The 19,514-nt window shown below is 41.2% G+C and overlaps 2 protein-coding genes across 2 annotated transcripts; one reads left to right on the forward strand and one right to left on the reverse strand.

Moving 5' to 3' along the window:
• The first annotated feature begins 63 nt into the window (after nt 1-63).
• Nucleotides 64-16,982, forward strand: LOC411053 (cubilin). Its single transcript, XM_006558668.3, has 52 exons — nt 64-282; nt 386-515; nt 605-784; nt 863-907; nt 978-1,118; nt 1,193-1,296; nt 1,362-1,509; nt 1,568-1,810; nt 1,895-2,201; nt 2,298-2,620; nt 2,695-3,051; nt 3,133-3,286; nt 3,345-3,529; nt 3,601-4,102; nt 4,279-4,504; nt 4,592-4,909; nt 4,974-5,134; nt 5,234-5,566; nt 5,750-6,246; nt 6,328-6,720; nt 6,805-7,078; nt 7,174-7,431; nt 7,749-8,260; nt 8,341-8,542; nt 8,713-9,075; nt 9,146-9,354; nt 9,425-9,576; nt 9,657-9,845; nt 9,932-10,113; nt 10,194-10,424; nt 10,496-10,642; nt 10,725-10,800; nt 10,886-10,988; nt 11,059-11,218; nt 11,300-11,530; nt 11,592-11,665; nt 11,736-11,962; nt 12,147-12,347; nt 12,428-12,563; nt 12,775-13,108; nt 13,187-13,372; nt 13,450-13,606; nt 13,676-13,853; nt 13,950-14,180; nt 14,257-14,419; nt 14,692-14,903; nt 14,963-15,037; nt 15,113-15,177; nt 15,252-15,492; nt 15,585-15,747; nt 16,299-16,549; nt 16,675-16,982. The coding sequence occupies exons 1-52, from the start codon at nt 215-217 to the stop codon at nt 16,786-16,788; spliced, it is 11,112 nt and encodes a 3,703-aa protein (XP_006558731.2). The 5' UTR covers nt 64-214; the 3' UTR covers nt 16,789-16,982.
• Nucleotides 16,817-18,847, reverse strand: LOC102654271 (transcriptional regulator ATRX homolog). The gene is made up of 3 exons (XM_006558669.3): nt 18,274-18,847; nt 18,043-18,174; nt 16,817-17,871 (listed from the first exon to the last, which is right to left on the reverse strand). The coding sequence occupies exons 1-3, from the start codon at nt 18,276-18,278 to the stop codon at nt 17,145-17,147; spliced, it is 864 nt and encodes a 287-aa protein (XP_006558732.1). The 5' UTR covers nt 18,279-18,847; the 3' UTR covers nt 16,817-17,144.
• Between the last annotated feature and the right edge of the window lie 667 nt (nt 18,848-19,514).

The raw sequence follows: 19,514 nt of genomic DNA on the forward strand, positions 1-19,514 counted from the left end.
ATATATTCTATGAAACGTATTGCTTACGTATAATAAAAATGTGTGAGAATAGACGATGTAAACGATATTGGGTGGATATCGATAAGTATATACGCCCACTTTTACTCGAAGATACGCCTGATTTCTGATCATTCGATGCAGTTCATCTCGGAAGATCGTGTGTAATATTCGGCAGGAGATGTTTCAATAAAATTTCGATCACATTTGTGACGATATGGGAACGAGATCGCAATGGTTGTTGTTGACTTGGTTGGGATTCTGCACGGCATGGATGGACGAAAGGTATGGAGAACGCAATTTCCATCAGATACAATCTTGTAACTAGAGAAAAAGAAACTTTGTGACCGTGCAACATTGCTTAAATGTAATTTTTAACACATCCCAGGCCTGTGCTAGAGTCTCGAGACGGAAATCTGTTCATTTCCGCGGCAAAGGACAGGAACATCACCCTGAAGACTCTAGGGAATGGTTTCGTGAATGTGAACGAAATTAATTTGCTTCACGTTGCTACCGCTGTAAATAAGAAAATAATATTTTCTTCAAAAATTTGAAAATTGCTCGAAAGATTTACGCTTCGATGGTGTAAATTTTGGTTCATTTTTAGGCGCAAAGCGCGACGCGTTTGATCGAGAGATGGAAAACCGGATATCTGGCCGACGTGGAATCGAATTTACAACGTTTGTCACAAATTGTGGAGGGTCCGGACGGTTTAGAGAAAAGAATAGCTATGATGAGAGGATTTGAAGGGAACAGTACTCAATCGGAAATTTTTTCGATGAATCAAGTAAGCAGTCTTCGAGACGACAAACCAATTTTTGAAACTTTATACAACTATAATAATGGTTCGACTAATTACTTACAGACTGCACTAATGGTGAATCTGAAGATACGGATGCTACTTCATCGAGTACGTATAAGAATTTTAATAAACTATGCACGTAATTAATATAGAATGCATCTATAAAAATCGTTTCTAGATGCTACAAGTGGAAAATAAAGTAAAATCTATAGAATGGAAACTGAGGATAAATGAATGCGCTAGTAATCCTTGTATGAATGGTGGAACGTGTCATGATCTTTACGAAGGATACGAGTGCCACTGCCCGTCAAATTGGGAGGTGAATATTTATAAGAATTGAGCTTTTCTAGCTTTTCCTTCGATATAAATATATAAATATACGATGGATATTAGGGACCAAATTGTATGGTGGACGTAAACGAGTGCGTTCGACTGCTAGGAACAGATCTCGGATGTCAAAATGGAGCCACTTGTCGTAATCTTCCAGGATCGTATAAGTAAGTTTTCGATTAATTCTTCTTCCAAAAATTAATATTTGATATTTATCCATTTTTATATTCAGATGTGTGTGCGCGACAGGATGGTACGGCCTCCACTGCAAGAAAAAGTCTTCCGTTTGCAACACTCAAAATTCGAACGAACTCTGTGGCCACGGTGTATGCGTGAGCAAGCTTGGAACACCGCTCGGTTACACCTGCATTTGCGATCAAGTACGACGAATCATTTGACTCCATCAAAGTTCCCTTCTTTAACCGATTATTTTCCCAGGGCTGGCAATCCGAAGGTACTAATCCAGCTTGCATCAAGGACGTGGACGAATGCGCTGGAAATCATAGACCTTGCTCCGTGAATCCTTGGGTTGCTTGTCGAAACGCGCCTGGAACATTCTTCTGCGATTCCTGTCCAAGAGGCTACACGGGAAACGGATATTATTGCGCCGACATAGACGAGTGTCAGGTGAACAACGGAGGCTGCAGCACGTCCCCTCTCGTCCAATGCATCAATACCATGGTAACGCAACGAATTTAAATCCGATCTCGAGATTTCTTTAAATTTGTCTAGAATCGCAATTAGAATCACAATGATCGTTAACAGGGCTCGAGAATGTGCGGCGCCTGTCCCACTGGATACCGTGGCGACGGTGTGACATGTGTCTACGTAGGTAGTTGCGCGATCAACAACGGAGGTTGCCATCCATTAGCCACGTGCGTCGAGAATTCAGCACTTACGAGCGCCTACGTGATCTGTCGATGTCCACCCGGCACAGCGGGCGATGGAATCGGACCCAACGGTTGTCAATCATCGACCGAGGCGTCTCCCTGCTCCAATAATCCCTGCGTGCACGGCAAGTGTACCGCCGTTTCCGGCACCTACTCTTGCACGTGCGATCCTGGATACACCGGTGGGCACACACTTTTGATCAACCATCTTTGATTAACGATCAACGATCATCTCTCGATTATATCTTATCTTCTCGATATCTCGACGATTATCATAGGGGCAACGTGCAACGTGAAAATCGATCCTTGCTCCCCGAATCCTTGCAAGAACAACGGTGTCTGCGCGAGTTCGAACGGCGTGGTGACCTGCGATTGCCCGTCGACGTACACCGGCACCAGATGCGAAACCCCGCGACAGACATGCGGCGGTGTGTCACGTAATCCCGTGGGACATCTCGAATTCCCGATAGGCGGGAACGTTTATCAACACGGGCTGAGCTGTGCCTGGGTACTGATCACAAACAGCTCCCTCGTGTTGAACGTCACGTTCACCCGTTTCAATCTGGAGCAGTCGACCGACTGCAAGTACGACTTTCTCCAGGTAATGGAATCGATCCCTTACTTCCTTACATCTTACAATTCTTCTTTCGATTGAAATCGAACCGGATTTCATAGATACACGATGGTAAGAACGCCGGCAGTCAGATGATCGGCAGATTTTGCGGCCAAGAGTTCCCCTACGAGAACAAGAATATAGTGTCCTCTCACAACTCTCTCTACTTCTGGTTCCACTCCGACAACAGCGTGTCCTACGACGGATTCGCGTTTGAATGGAACAGCGTCAAGCCCATTTGCGGTGGTAGTTTGACGAACGATTACGGGACGATCAGCTCCCCTGGATCACCGGGAAGGTATCCGCCGAATAGAGACTGTTATTGGCAGATTACCGTTAAATCCGGGAAGAGGATACAGATCCATTTCGGCCAATTGATGCTGGAGGAGCATCCAACCTGCGGAGCCGATTTCCTCGAGGCAAGCGTGCGCCCGTCTTTCAATCCGTCAAAGCGAAGAACAGAAGATATATATATATGCGCGTGTATTTGAACTTTACAGATCAGCACTATACACGGAGAACGATTGGGACTTTACTGCAATCACTCGCATCCAGCTCCTCTCATCGTACCCGCCTCCAGCGTCGTGATCTATTTCCACTCTGACGGTGCTGGCCAAGACTCAGGCTTTCAAATTCACTACTCCGCCATTCAAGGTGAAGACATTCCTTTCTCTCCCAGTTCTCTAAAATTATAGATTTCTCTTTCGTCCAGGTCGGCCAGGTTGCAACGAAGTGTACACTTCTCCGTCTGGTATCATAAGAAGCCCCACGTCCACTGAACAGTGGGAAGAACTAGAATGCGAATGGAAGATTCAATTATCCGTTGGTAAACGAATACAAATTTACTGGACCACGTTCGAGCTTTTGAAGAACAATTGTCATATGGAATACATCGAGGTTACATTCTCTACACTATCCATTCCTCGTCTTCGTGAAAATATCTTAAAGATGTTATTATTCTTATTTAGATTTACGACGGCGAGACGAGCGAATCTCCATTGATACAACGATACTGCGGCAGCTCGATTCCACCCTCGATCACATCGAATTCGAACGTATTGTTGATAATCTTCAAGTCGTACGCGTATCAAATAGGCTCGTTCTCACTTTCGTACAAAACAATATGCGGCAAGATATTCACCGAAGTGTCAGGCGTCATTCAATCGCCCACGTATCCTCTCTTGGAGATTGCGAAGCAGATGTGCACCTACGAGATAAGGCAACCGCCGAACAGGAAAATCGTGCTGAAAATATTAGATATAGATATGAACAATTCGTTGAAAAGGAAGTGCACTTTCAATTATCTCGACGTGTTCGATGGACCCAACGAGAACTTCACCCGCCTCGCCAATCTTTGTAAAACCGACGTTGATTTGACGTATTATTCGACGCAGAACGTAATGACGCTTAAATATTCAGGTGCGACGGGAAAACGCGGTTTCATGGCGAATTACACAACGACTGAGATAGGTGAGCAAAATTTTCTTGATACAGAAATTTGTTATCGAAGAATCGTAAAAAATCTCGCCTCGTGAAACTCGATGATTTAAACTCTTGTTCTTGTTTGAGAACAAAGTCAATATAAAGATTAATAATACGAATTCAATTTGGAAAGATCATGATCATCGAGTGATTTATTTCGAAAGGATGCGGAGGATTGTTCACGGAGCGTAGCGGGACGATTCAATCGCCGAGCAGCGAAGGCCGTTACAAAAACAATGAAAACTGCATCTGGACTATACAAGCGCCGATAGGACACGTGATCCACCTTACCTGGTTATCCTTCAATCTGGAGAATAATCGTAATTGTCCACACGACTACGTGAAGATATACGAAAGTTTCATGTCGTCCAATCAGGAGATAATAGGAACGTATGTACGAAACATTTACTTTCGAGAGCACAAACGAATCTTGAATAAAAATCTTACTAATCATATTCTTGTCCATCGATTTATCAGATTCTGCGGCACGAAACATCCACCGACCATAATATCACAAGTGAACGATATGACGTTAATCTTTCATTCCGACTCGTCGATCATCAACGAGGGATTCATCGCATCGTACATGTTCGTCGACGCGAGCAAAGTTTGCGGCGGTCATTTCGTTAAACCGATCGGTGTCATCAAGTCGCCAAATTATCCCAACCGTTATCCACACGGAAGGGAATGCGTGTGGGTAATTGAAGCGGCGAACAAGCAAAGGGTGATAATCAACGTGGAAAAATTCAGCCTGGAGAGGCACGCGACTTGCGGTTCGGATTATTTGGAAATCAGGTGAGTAATATAATTATTTTTGGAGAGAAAAGAAAAATGGTTAAAACAATTTTCCATTTAATAGAAACGGCGGTTACGAAACGTCTCCGTTAATCGGCAAGTTCTGCGGAACCGATATCCCCTCGGAGATCATAAGCCAGACAAATCAATTGTACTTGAAATTCGTGAGCCGTTCGAGGGAGAGTTATCCCGGATTCAGCATAAGATGGGACAGCACGACAATAGGCAAGAATCGATCGATCGTCTTTCACGTCTTTCCTCCCTGATTCTTGCCGAGATTCGAACGAGAATTTTCTTTTTTCTTTTTTTTTTCCAACGTTTCAGGATGCGGTGGATCTTTGACGGCCGCCCAAGGCGATATCATATCTCCGAATTATCCGATGCCGTACATGCATCAGGCGGAATGCTATTGGAAGATAGCTGTCGCCGAGGGCAGTGTGGTACGATTGATAATACTGGACCTTGAATTGGAGCATCACAACAAGTGTAGATACGATTACATCGAGATATCGGAGGGGATGAACCGTCGGAACAGCGAAAAATTTTGCGGCAAATCTAGCGCGAAAATCATTCAGACAGCGTCCAACATAGTGAACATAAAGTTCCACAGTGACTTTACGAATTCCGGCCGCGGTTTTCATCTCAAGTACGAAACACGTGAGTCGATCTCCTCTGCAATCATATTAAAGTTTACTCTTTAAGGGTGAAACTCGATAAAAATTGTCTCTTTTTGAATTTTTTAATTCGACATTCTGTCGATTATCGTCCTTGAATTCCATCAATTTATTGTTGATTAATTAAATCGAACTATTTCATATTTGGAAAACGTTTATTTTACAGTGTGCCAGAATATCACGATACACAATTACTACGGAGTAATAGAATCGCCAAATTTCCCGTACAAGTACGAGCACAATCTGAACTGCAGCTGGATGATCGACGCCCCCATAGGTAACAAGATCAATTTGACGTTCTCCCATTTCGACGTGGAGGGATTGGGCAAGAATAACAGCTGCGAATACGATTATCTGGATATATCCGAGGGTATAGATAGAACACCGTCGAAACAACTCGCGAAACTGTGCAATTCAGACGTGCTTCCCGCCAAAATTCACTCGTCGCAACATCAAGTGTTCTTGAAGTTCATCACTGATTCTCTTATCGCTTACAACGGGTTTCGGCTCGAGTGGATAGTCGATGGTTGCGGTGGCCATCTGACCAGACCCTTCGGCACGTTCACATCACCCGGATATCCGTCTTCGTATCCGATCGACATCGAATGCGAGTGGTTGATCGAGGTCGATTACGGGCACAGCATCGAATTGACTCTTCACGAAGTTGGTATCTCTAGTGTCAACTGATATACACCTGTTTTCTCGCGACATAAATCTAACCAAAGTAATCGTTTCCTTTCATAGATAAAGATCGAGAAAAAGATAAATTGCTATTTCGACAAATTGCAAATTTACGGGGGCGAGAACGAGCAGGCACCGTTGCTGGTCGAAATTTGCTACTCGTCCAAACCTGTAGTGTACACCAGCTTCGGGAACACGATGTTCGTGAAATTCCTGTCCGATGAAATCTACGCGTCGCGTGGATTCAACGCCAGTTACAGAACCGTCCCCATCACTTGCGGTGGAAGATTTACCAGCGATTCGGGGATCATCCACTCGGCCAATTATCCTCAGAATTATCCGCACAAGCAAAATTGCAAGTGGTTGTTCCAAGTCGATCAAAATTACGTCGTCAATATCACGTTCTTGGACTTCGATATCGAGAACACGGAGAATTGTACCGACGATTACGTCAGGGTTTGTAATATAATAATTAAATCCAATGATTTATCGATGAAACGAATGAATTTCTAATCATGTTCATCCTCTTTGCTATAATAGATATATGACGGGCCAACCACCGACTCGCCAATATTGGGAACCCATTGTCGAAATCAATTGCCACCTTCCTACGTATCGACCAGCAACGAAATGTTACTCGTGATGAGGACGGATTCTTTGATTTCGGCGAAAGGATTCAAAGCGCAATACCGGAAAGCCTGTGGTGCTCGTATCATAGTGAAGGATCAAGGTTACATAGTTCCGTACGAAACTTACATCGGCAATTCAGATTACATCGAGAATTGTACGTGGACATTGATCGCCGAGAATCCAGGTACGTGTTTTCTACGACTAAATTTATTCGAATGGATAAAGCTTTTTATACATAATTAATATATCCTTCTAATCAATTATTTTCCTTTCCTATAGACGATCACGTTACCGTCACGTTCACTCATATGGAGTATGTCGAGATATTTGAATATTTTCAATTTTGGTCCGACGATTGCTTCAACTATATAGAGGTTTTCGATGGTGTGGACACAACTGGGCCGTCTCGGGGCAAATGGTGCAATAGAAACGTACCATTGCCTATAACTAGCAACGGAAACGCTCTCACTGTGCATCTGTACAAATTACACGACAACTTGATACACTTCACTCTCACATATTCCGTGTTAAATTCAGGTGAATGGACATTGGTATCATTTTTAACAATCGAAATTTACGAATATTGAAGAATCATATTAGACAAATCCCTTCAACTTTAATGATGAGATACTTCTTAATTAACTTGCTTAAAACAGCAATAAATTTGTTCATCTCTTAATTTAAATCCGACAAATAGATAATTTCGTAAGATGAAAACTTGTAAAAAAGATACAAAGTTCCTTTTCTTCTTTTTATCACCGAAATTAAACGAATTAAATCTAGATTAATAACGATTCTTTTTTCGATATTCTTCGATTCAAAACTCGTATAATTTCAATTATTTTCGAACGCAGCATGCGGCGGAAATTACACCGCGTATCAGGGAACGATCGCGTCGCCGAACTACCCGAACAGTTATCCCTTGAACTCGGAGTGCATCTGGTTCCTGGAGAACTCGCCCGGAAACAAGATCAGCCTGACTTTCAGCCAGTTCAACCTGCAACAGAGCGAGGATTGCAATCTGGATTACGTGGAGATTCGAGAGGAGAGCGGGATCGGGAAGTTGATCAGCATCTCCTGCGGGACAAACGTGGAACCGGTCATATCTTCCAAACCTCTGTGGATCAAGTTCAAGAGCGACGGCGATGACGTGGCGACGGGATTCCTGGCTGAATTCAGCGTGACGGGTGGGAACGACTTGAGTGGGCCCTCGGGCAAGGTCACCTCTCCCCTTTATCCGATCCCGTACAAGGCAAGGGACACCCTCTCGTGGAGGATCACCGTCGAATTTCAATGGGCGGTCCGAATCCAGTTTACCGATATATTTATCGAGAATAGCGACACGTATTGCTTCTCCTACTTAAGGGTTAGTGAATATGATCTTTGAGGGGAGGATTTATGGGAATAATAGAGTGGTGCTTATCGATCGTTTATTTCGCGACGCAGGTGTACGACGGTTACGACAGCAATGCTCCAATTCTGTTGGAAGTATGCGGCTTTGACATCCCGGATCCCATCACATCGTCCAGCAACGTAATCTACATCGACTTCTCGGTCGATATTCTCCGGCAGGGTAGTTGGTTCGAATTAAATTGGATTCAGGTACCGATCGTCAACGATGACAACGGCGAGAACATAATCAAGAAACGTAAGTACGTTGGATGTATTTCTTTAGGCTCAGTTTGGACGAAAAAAAAAGAAATCTTATTTTATTCAAACTCCGTTCCTTTGGAAATCGTGAAAATGTTTGTTGAAAATAAATCTAACTAACTAGAATCATTAGATTATAATCTGATCTACTTTGTTTGTTGGAAACAGTATCGGAGTGCAACATGATAGTAGAAGTGCAGAATAACACCTACGATTTCACTTCGCCCGGATGGCCCTACGGTTATGACTCGTTCCTTTCCTGTAACTGGGTTTTCTTCTCCCCATCCGGAACTCACTTGAAACTCAGATTTTTAACTATGGATTTGGAGGAAACGAGCGAATGCACGGACGATTTCGTCGCTGTTTATTCCGGCAACGCTTTGACGGACGAAAGCAATGCTAAGTTGTTGCAGAAATTGTGCCTGGCGAATTCTACGTCGGTCGATATTGATGTGGACAACGTGATGACGGTTAAATTCGAAACGGATGGGTATAGAAATAACTCGGGATTCAGCGCGTTCGTTTCTAAAGGTGTGAAATTGTTTTTTCTTTTTTCTTTTTCATTCGAGATATGAAATTATTCGTTGACCTTATTGCGCAGAGTGTGGTGGCAAGATGGAAGGTCCAAACGGAGTGATCGAGGTGAATGACACTATTTGGCCGAAAAGATGGTTGCAGAGACGATTGCACTACAAAGTGAACTGTGAATGGGTCGTCAAAGTGAGACCTGGACGGACGATAGAAGCAAAGATCGTCTCGATGTCGATACTAAAGGGACCCAATTGGACGTGTACTAATAATTATCTAATGGTAACAATATAATAAATAATCAATATTGTCGATATTTCTCTTATTTAATCTCTCCTATTCGTTCTTGCAGTTGAAGAATGGCGGTGACTCTTCCTCACCTTTGCTTGGCTCGGGTAAATATTGCGGCGACGTAACCCCACCCAGCCTCAAAACTATCGGAAATCTGTTGTACGTGAAGACGGAAGGTTTCCGCGACAATATCAACTTTAAACTAATTTACAGGTGATGATAACAGCTTCTTTTATCGAATCTCGAATGCGAGATATGCTTAAATACTTAAATTCTCGTGATGAATCGTGCAGAGAGGTGAGCATGAATTGTGGAGGCGAGTTCCATTTATCGAGCAAACAGAAGGAATGGGAGATCAGCACGCCGAATTATCCCAACATACCTCCCCCGTATTCCGAGTGCGTGTGGACCGCGATGGCGCCAGGCAAGGAGAGGATATTCATCCATTTCATCGAAAGATTCGATCTGAGCAACACCATTAAGTAAGTTTTCCAACAGTTGAAACAAAGTGAATCGAGTCGAGCTACTCGAGTTTCCTTCGAGAGATAACGAGGAGAACGGATTTCAGCTGCGAGAAAGAATACGTTGAAATAAGAGATGGTGGAACGGAGAAATCCAATCTGCTCGGAAGATTTTGCAAAGACGTGGCGCCTAGCAGCATAACGAGTACAGGGAATATGCTGCGCATCCACTACTTCTCGGACTTCTCCGAGCCGAAAAATGGCTTCAAAGCTCTGTTATCCATCAAACGTGCGTTTTTCTCTATAAAATGTATCCTCGAGAGAGATATATATATTTTCAACAACATTCCTCTCTTTCTATTCTCCCAGATATCTGCGGAGGGATTATCAGAGACGTTAACGGTATCATCTCGTCGCCCAATTTCCCATTCTTCTATCCAAAGAATCAGACCTGCACTTGGTGGATAATCGCCCCTGCCCATCACACGTTGAAACTCACGTTCCTGGATATAAATCTACCCGGTCTTCGACGTTGCAAGATCACGGATCACGTGCAGATCGACGACGTATTGAAGAATTGGAACGACACCAGCGTGCAGAGTGAGTCGTAAGGATAGGACAGATTTGATCTGGAGAGGAAATTTCATAAATTTCTATCCTCCCTTTCTCAGAGACCGAAATTGGAACTTACTGCGGTATGACGATACCCGATCCCATCGAAACAGCGAGCAACGAGGCTGTTATAACGTTCCAAAGCGATAATTTCGAATACGCTGTGTACAAGGGATTCAGTATCAGTTTCAACGCTAGTAACGAAAGTATGAATGTTTGATTAATTCGAGAGAAATATATATATATATAAAACACGTATGAATCAATTCACGATGCTCACGTTTACAGTATGCGGGGGCGAGCTAACTGCGATGCAGGGGACGATCAAATCGAATGGTTATCCCAATATCGCAACACGTTCGAGGTACGAGATTGAAAGTTTATATTAAACTCGATTTTCTTACAAATTTTCCACCTTTATTTTCTTCTTTTTTTTTTTTTTTTTACAGATATTGCGATTGGAGAATCAAATTGCCGAGAGGTTTTCACGTGGTCATCGTTGTACAAGATTTACCTGAATATCAAGAAAATTCCCCATTATATTATCTAACAGTAATCATCTAATCTTCTCACTTTTTTCTTTATCAATCTATTATTTTCTATTATTTTCCTTTCTTCCTAGTTCTACAACGATTTCAACTTCAAGTCTAAGATCAAGATATTAAAACCGAACTCGACCACGAAGCGGGTAACCAGTTCTGGTAACACTATGATGATCGGTGCTTACACGTCATCGGGTTATCGTGGTTTCAAATTGCGTTACTTTGCCGAGGCACCAGCTCGTACGTTCTTCGTTGAAAGAAGAATTTCTTCGAATTAATCTTTTCGATAATTTCGATGTTTAATTAATTAATAATTTGCAGCCTGCGGTGGAGAGATAAATGAAATGAAGGGTAATCTGTCAGCTCCGAGGGAATTACCCTTCAACGAATCGTCCTATTTCTGTCAATGGATAATTAAACCACCGGAAAGTTTGTTGAGCAATAATAATACTGGTGTGACATTGTCGATAATGGTAACAGGTGTGATTGGAGGCATTCGCGGTCTTGCTTTTCCGAAGCTTTGCTTCAATAATCAGTACATCTCCCTGAAAGGTAATAAATTATTACGTTACATTCAATAATGATAGAATAACGCAATTTGTTCTCTGTCAAGGTATCGGCATGCTTTGCGGAAATTTCACGGAACCAACGTATCTGAGAAGCCCGGAACTCGTCAACGAATTGAACGTAAGATAGAAGAAAGAAATACACAACAATCGTTTCGATTAATATATAAATTCCGTTCGAAATTTTGCAGATAGTAAATGGTACTTATGGAACGTCGATGCGTTTCACTTTGGAATACAAATGGCAACGTTGTGGCGGTATATTTCACGGAATGTCGCATGTGATAAAAGCGCCTAAGAACGTATCTTATCCTATTAATTGCGTCTGGCACGCGAAATATCCGAATAACGAAATAATCAAACTTCATTTCAACCATTTACATTTGGGCAGCTGTGATAAGAATTATTTGAGTATCAGGTAATAAAACAATGTGCATTTTTACTCTCGTTCTATGTCTGTGATACAACTCTCTTGACAAAATTATAAGTTCTGTAACTAGTTCTCTAACAATAAGTCTAAAATTATATTCAGTCTTAGACAGATCAATATGAATTTTAAGGGTGAAATGATCATCCAGACTTTTAATCCCTTTTCCTCTCAGGAATGGCGGACCTTTTTCACCAGAGATCGGGAAATTCTGCGAAAATTCCCAATCGTACAACTTCACTAGCACGTTTAACGAAATGTGGATCGAGTTTATGGCAATCGAGGAGCCGACAGATTTCGAGTTCACCCTGGAACCAGCTAATAACGGATGCGGAGGTGCTCTGCGTGGTGATAGACGAGAGATCTCGTCGCCCAAGTAATTAAAATGATTCGTAATATATATATATAGCTTAATGTTTAATGTGATTCACTCATGATCTTTGATATTTTCCATAGCTTCCCCTCGGCGTATCCCAATAACGCGGAATGCACTTGGGAAATAACTGCGGACAATGGCTACAGCATCGGCCTAGTGTTCGTTGACCGTTTTCATTTGGAAAGCAGTACTAATTGCGAGAAGGATTACGTACAGGTGTGTGACAATGAGATGGTAACGAGATATTCGGTGATAGATTTGATAGATTTGGATCAACTTTGTTCCGAATTTGTCAAATGTTGTCTCAATTTCAAAATAACTTAATTCGAAGCAGTAGATATTTAACATATATCGTCATCATCTTTTCTAATTTCTTCGATAATGATAATTTTAAGTAATCAAAGGAATCATAATTCATTCGAATTAGATATTCAACTGGATCAAGGAAACGGGAGAATCCTCCGTTGGAACGTGGAAGGATTTAGGGAAGGTGTGCGGTAGACACACGCCGTTGGCATTTAATTCGACGAGCAATCGCATGAAAGTAGTTTTCCATTCGAACGAGGCGATCCAAGGTGACGGATTCCGCGCCGTATGGTTCGAGAATTGCGGTGGAATTTTCGACGTCACCGCTCATCCAAAGGTGATCGTGTCACCTTCGTATCCGATTTCGTACCCGTCAAATCTCTTCTGCAATTATACTCTTGTGGCGCCGAACAAAGACATTCTGGTCAAATTTATGGATTTCCAGATCGAGCGTAGTAAGGAGGAATTGATTTCTCTAAGCATGATGATTGAAATTGATCGAATGTTAATCGAATGTTTTGCGGTAATGTTAGGTCGCAGGGATTGTCGTTACGACAACGTGACGATTAAATATCAAGATGGATACATGAACGAGGAAAGTACCTGGTGCGGGGAAGATAAACCACCTTTGATAAGAGCGTCAAACGCGGTGGAGATTATATTCAGAACCGATAATTATCTCGCACGAAGTGGTTTTGAATTCCAATATTTCTTGCATGGTACTCGTCAAAACAATATCATTATACTTATTATACACTTTGAATAAATGCTATTTATTCCTTTTTTGTCTCGAAAGAATGCGGAGGTTTGTTGACAACGCCAGGAGAGATTAAGCCTTTAATGAATGGTAATCAATACTTCGGAAGGCTAGATTGTACGTGGAAAATTCAAGCGCCATCGGACAAGAGCGTCGTCCTTCGTTTCGAAAGTTTCGACATAGAATACAATTTCAAGTAGGTGATTACATGATATTAGAAAGGAATAATAATAGTTATTTGTGATAACACTTGTCTATTTTCCAGTTGCATATTCGATAATCTTCAGATCTACAATGGATCGGAAGCATTGGACGAAAATAAAATAGCCATGTTATGTGGAAACCTTATGGAAAACTTGCCTGTCATCAAATCGAATTCTAATTCCATGGTGCTTAAATTCCACACGGATGACAGCCGCCATTCCACTGGATTTTCCATAAAAGTAAACTTAAATGAAGCAGTCCAATTTTTTTCTCCGCATTTTAGAAAAAGAAAAAAAGAAACCGATATCATCCTCCGAAAATTTTAAATATTCCAGGTACAATTCGTGAAAAGTATCAGCGCAGGTTGCGGTGGCAATATTAATTTAATTTCGACCACGAGTCAATCGTTCAAGACTCAAATAGGTTCGACGTACGACAGCCTGGAGGATTGTCACTGGATTGTGACAGCGGCTGAGGGGAAAAATATCAAGTTCACGATAAATAGCATGGACGTTAGAAACGGTACCAATCGCACGGACAACGGATGCACCGGTGATTACATCGAGGTGAAATTTCATTCATTCATCAGTCCTGTCAGTTTTACTCGTTTTCTATTTCTATTTCTTTCTTCATCTTGTCCAGATCCGTGATGGAATCGGACCTTTCAGCGAGCTCCTCGGAAGATACTGCGGAAACCATCCTCCACCTCCCATATCATCGAGTTCCAACTCACTTTTGATACGATTTTACAGCGATGGAACGGTGGAAGGAACTGGAATCAACGGCACGTTGGAAGCAATAGATGGTGATATATAAATCTAATCGTTTATTCTTAGATGAATCTTTTGGCTTTCTTCTTTTCTTCGATATTTATCCGCAGTAAAAAGCGTAAGGATTGTTTTCATTCGCATTTAATTCAAAATGAATATTTAAAATGATCAAAGTAAATTCATTTAGTGAAATGGCAATTAAGTAACTTCTTCTATCTTTCATATGAGAATCCAAAAAATGTAAATTTGTCTTTAATGAGAGAAATAGTGAGAGAATAGTGAATGTTTAATCATTCGATTGTTTCAGCACTGTGCACTTATATTTCTCCGATAATAAACGGCTCGGGAAACGTGTTGACTTCACCGAATTATCCGAATAACTATGAGCCTGGTACAAAATGTCGTTGGACGATAAAATTCGTGCACTACTTCGAAAGAATAAGAATAAAATTCTTGGACTTCGATCTAGCTGATTCTCGCGAATGCAAAGACGATTTCCTTCAGATCACAGATAAAGAGGTAATTTATCAAAGAATTTGATTCGAGGATAGAATTATAGGAAACATGTGTTCACGCAGAATCGAAGATACATCGAGCAAGGACTCGGCCAGGACTTAGTTTGGAGTGGAAATTCCGGCAAATCGTATTATTCGGTAATGAAACGTAAGAATATCACTCGAGATCCACCATATCTTGCAATTTTAATATGAATGACAAATAATTTACAGAATGAATTCATGCCAAAAACCTCGTACAAATATTGCGGCAACAGTTTGCCTCACGATTACTACTGGTAAACAACGATCGTTTAATTCTTCCGTTAAAATTTTCGAAAATTTTGAAACATCCTTCTACTCTTCCACGCAGTTACAGCACCGAACTCGACTTAATATTCAACGGTGTTAAACCTGGCCACAAAGGTTTCAAGTTGGAGTACAGCAAGGCGACCTGCGATCGGAATTTCACCGAGTTGCAAGGCCGAATCGTGCACGAGGGTATCGACGACTGTTGGGTCACGATCACCGCCCCCGAGAATCACACCATCTCTCTATACTTCAATCAATTCATGCTCTACGATCAAACCGATTGCACGAAAGCTGGTCTAAATGCAAGTGTCACTGTGATTTCTAATTTCGCGTAAGATAGAATATGAATTCGTGCGAAAATTTTTCCTTTCGTTCGTTCATTACGTTCACATAGGTGTTCGACGGTGATTTCCATGGCAAACTGATGGCGTCATTGTGCTCCATAGATACGCCAAGTCCTATTTTCAGTACCGGAAATAAACTGAGTCTACGTTCCTGGTCCGAGTGGCATTCTAGCTACGAATACTACGATATCACGTATACCACCACGAACGCAGGTAAGAACGTAGAGTGGTATTTCGTATCGGTATTGGTCATTCTAGTGTTATTTTAAGAGCTTGAACGAAAAAGATAAATGCTTATATTTGTGCTTTCAACCTATGATATATATTTCTTCGCACTTGTTTTCCAAATTCTCTTTCGAAAAATATTCTATTTTTCCAATCGAAAATACTGCTTCAACTTTTAATTTGCATGATTTCTATTTTCAAGAACGTTGAACATTTTCTATTAAAAAAGAAATATATATGCATTAACTTATCGATGTCGAGTAATATGTTCAATTATAATAATTATTTTTTCTCAACTACGGTATTTGAGATAACCTGATGTGTGTATAATGATTAATGTTGCGATGTTTGAGAATCGTTGAAGAACAGATAAAGATTTCGCGTATGTAGATCGTATTCGTGTGAAGAATAAATAACGAACGAATGAAAATAATAAAGAGTGAAGTGGGAAGAATATCTGCATCGGAATGATTGTACAATCGTTTGAAATTCCTTGAAATTGTTGATATTTTGATTCGATAAAATGATCGTACACACAGGTCGTGGTTGTGGCGGCAAAATATTTAATTACGCCGGATCTTTCACATCGCCCATGTATCCCAACGAATACAGGAATAACACGATCTGTACCTGGGATGTTAACGTGCCACGTGGACTGAAAGTCGTTCTAACATTCGCAGTGTTAGACATTGGCTCGAAGAGCACCTGTAACTACGATTACAATATTGTTTCGATCTACGATGTAACGCCCGATGGAATGGAAGACTTTGCCACCAGTTATTGCGGAGGGGTAAGTCAATATTAGGATGCACGATCGATCGCAATCGCTAAAAAAAAAAAAAAAAAAGAAAAGTCTATTTAAAAAGCAAAATAAACGAGATAATGATTTCTCCACTGGATTTCTATTTGTTTCAGGATGATCCAGCACCGTTCATCGCCACCAGCAATCGTTTGATCGTGAAATACGCTTCATCCGTGAACAATATCGGAACAGGATGGAGAGCGGTCTTTGAGGGTCGAAGTAATTGAGAATGATTTCTATTTCTAAGATTCTAAGGACGATTTATAAAAATATTTATTTGCGTATGTATATCTATCGAAGATTAACAGCATATTTATATTAACCCGCGCTCCAGTGGGTAAAATTAAGACGGTTTATTGTCGAAAAAATATTCGTTATTTGTAAATAACGTAACAAATATTCGATATGCATAGAGATTAAATAAATGAAATTTCGTGTAATGCGTGAAATCGTTGGCTCATCATCATGAAAGACTCGAAAAATTGTATCACGCTACAATACCAATACCAATCTTTTCGATATATCTTTGAATCATTAATTAAAATTACGATGATTCATAATGTTTTCAGATTAAAAAAATTTTTCACGCCTCGTTGCACTTCTCATCGCCACAATCCTCTCGCATTTCTTCGTCTTGGATCTCTTTCGTTATCGAACAACTTTTTCCGGCTACCGCGTCCACTTCTGAGATCTCCTCCTCCTCAGGTATCACTATTTCCGTCCCCACCTCTTCTTCTTTTCTTTTCTTTGGTACCTCTCGTTTCTTCCTATTCATCTCGTGATTATCTTTTTCGGACTTCTTCTTGCTCTTCTTCGATTTCGTTTTAGTCTCCTCTGTCTCTTCTACTTCCACCGGTTCTTTCTCCACTTCCTCCACCGTCACTTCCTTTTCCTTTTTCTGAAGCTTCTTCCTCTTTCCATCTTTCTTCGTCCTCGCAGACTTGTCCACATTTTTATCCTTCGACTTCTTCTCATTCTTCACATTGTTTCGCTCCTCGACCGTTTCCTCTTTCACTTTCTCGTCTTTCAACTTCTTCGAATCCTTTTCGTGAACAGTCTGCGACGCCTCAGAATATTTGCTCTTCTTCTTAGACTTCCTCTTCGGGGATTCGTAGCTAGACTTGCCCTTAATGTCGATATTCTCCTTCTCCTTCAATTTCTTGTTCCTCGACTTGTGACCTTTCCCCGATTCCTCGTTCGTTTCGACCAAATCCTCGGAATAATTTTCCACATTCTTCTCGTCGGATGCGCTGCTCTTTCTCTTGCTCGATTGCAACTTTTTCCTCTCTCCATCCTTCCACCTCTCTTCCCTGAAACATAGCGAATCGGTCGCGACATTCGGCCGGGAAAAATCGATACGTTTTCAATCACCCGTGACGAAGATAAAACCGATCTCGAGAGCAAAACAATTGCGTAATTAGAGCCGTTACGTCGCGCTCAAACGACGATGCATTCGGCCATGCAACTCTTTTAAAACTCACTTCGAATACTCTACATCCCTCTTCTTTTTCTCGTGCCTTTTCTTCGACTCCACCTCCTTGCCAGCCTTCTTCGCGAACACGTCGGACGCGAGAACCGTGACGACCAGTAAAATGGTTAACAATACCCAAATCCTGCGAAATAAACGATTCGCAAATCAAATCAATAACAGTGTTCCAACGGTCTTCACCACTCAACAAGTTTCAAAATTGAGATCAAAATATTTTGCTTACCGCATGTCTGCTCCTCGCTTGTGTCTAAATTGAAAATTGATAAGTAACGATTCACTTAGGAGGATCGTTTCGCGTGACCATTGAAACCAAGATTCAGCACAACACTGGCTGCCGTTTGCCCGATCTTCTTATATCTTATGCGTGTTGATATCTCGATAAACAAGATTGGCTCTCGACGCGGTGAATGGTCCCCGCGATATCTGATTCGATATCGCCGCGAAATCGATCGCCAATACGTGGACGAATGACACGATGATTCGATTCGTAACGCGCAATGTTCGAAGTTCGAATATTCGAATCTTCTTCCTCGTTCGTCGAATGTGAAGCATTCTCTTCGCCACGTTCGCGTTCTTGACCTAGAACAGACCGCTCCTGAAATAGCTGTACCATTCATCTCCCACGCGTGGACCCCCCTTTCCTCGTTTTCTTCCTTTTCCTCTCTTTTTTTCCTCATGTAGCACGGTGTTTCGTGCACCGATATCGTGCACCGCGACGAGACGAGATATTTAGGTCGATACACGTATCTAATCTTTCTGTACCGGCGCATTCTGACGTCGACATCGACCACTTGTAATTGGGTCTTAAATCGTGATAAATATATCGTTACACGTAGAAGAATGATTGCGAGAAATAGCTCGATTTCATTCAATTTGTTCGTTAATCGAGACGATTGTTTTATCAAATTTTATACAACTGGATCATAATGGATCCAGTTATATACATAATCAGTTTCTACATGTTCATCTTGCTTCTCGAACTGTTTCTCTCTGTTTGTTTTAATGGGATAAACAAATTTTGACAAGATTGATGTTAATCGCTGTTTCTTCAAAGTAGTGCGATTGCGCCATTCTTACGCATCGTTACGTTTATTACAACGTGGAGGGATATCTTTGGTGAATTTGCAACGAACTCGAGCGTGGAAGAAGAAGATTGGTCTTCGTTAAAAGTTCTTTAGTAAAGTCGAAGTAGTTGCGGATATTACGTGGTATTTTAAATATAAATTGGAGAATTTTTTTTTTTTCTATTGGATTGGTGTATGTGATATTTAAATAATTCTTTAATTACATTGACGATTAAAAATCTTAGGATAAAATCGTTATTTTATTATACAAAATGTCAAATTCTTTTCTCTGCTATTCCATTTTTTCCAATTTTGAAGAAATGACGAACAAAATAATTGTTCTAAGAGTTTTTAAAATATAAGCGTAGTGTTTTGTTCGAAACATTTTAGTTAAATTATT

This window comes from Apis mellifera, linkage group LG4 (genome assembly GCF_003254395.2).
Source record: "Apis mellifera strain DH4 linkage group LG4, Amel_HAv3.1, whole genome shotgun sequence".
Lineage (NCBI taxonomy): Eukaryota > Metazoa > Arthropoda > Insecta > Hymenoptera > Apidae > Apis > Apis mellifera.

Excerpts from the sequence above, each read along its gene's own strand:
- LOC411053 (XM_006558668.3), top strand. The coding sequence starts at position 215 with ATGGGAACGAGATCGCAATGGTTGTTGTTGACTTGGTTGGGATTCTGC. Across the intron at positions 283-385 it reads ACGGCATGGATGGACGAAAG|GCCTGTGCTAGAGTCTCGAG; the intron begins GTATGGAGAACG and ends AACACATCCCAG. Across the intron at positions 1,811-1,894 it reads TCCAATGCATCAATACCATG|GGCTCGAGAATGTGCGGCGC; the intron begins GTAACGCAACGA and ends GATCGTTAACAG.
- LOC102654271 (XM_006558669.3), bottom strand. Across the intron at positions 17,872-18,042 it reads AGGGATGTAGAGTATTCGAA|GGAAGAGAGGTGGAAGGATG; the intron begins GTGAGTTTTAAA and ends GCTATGTTTCAG.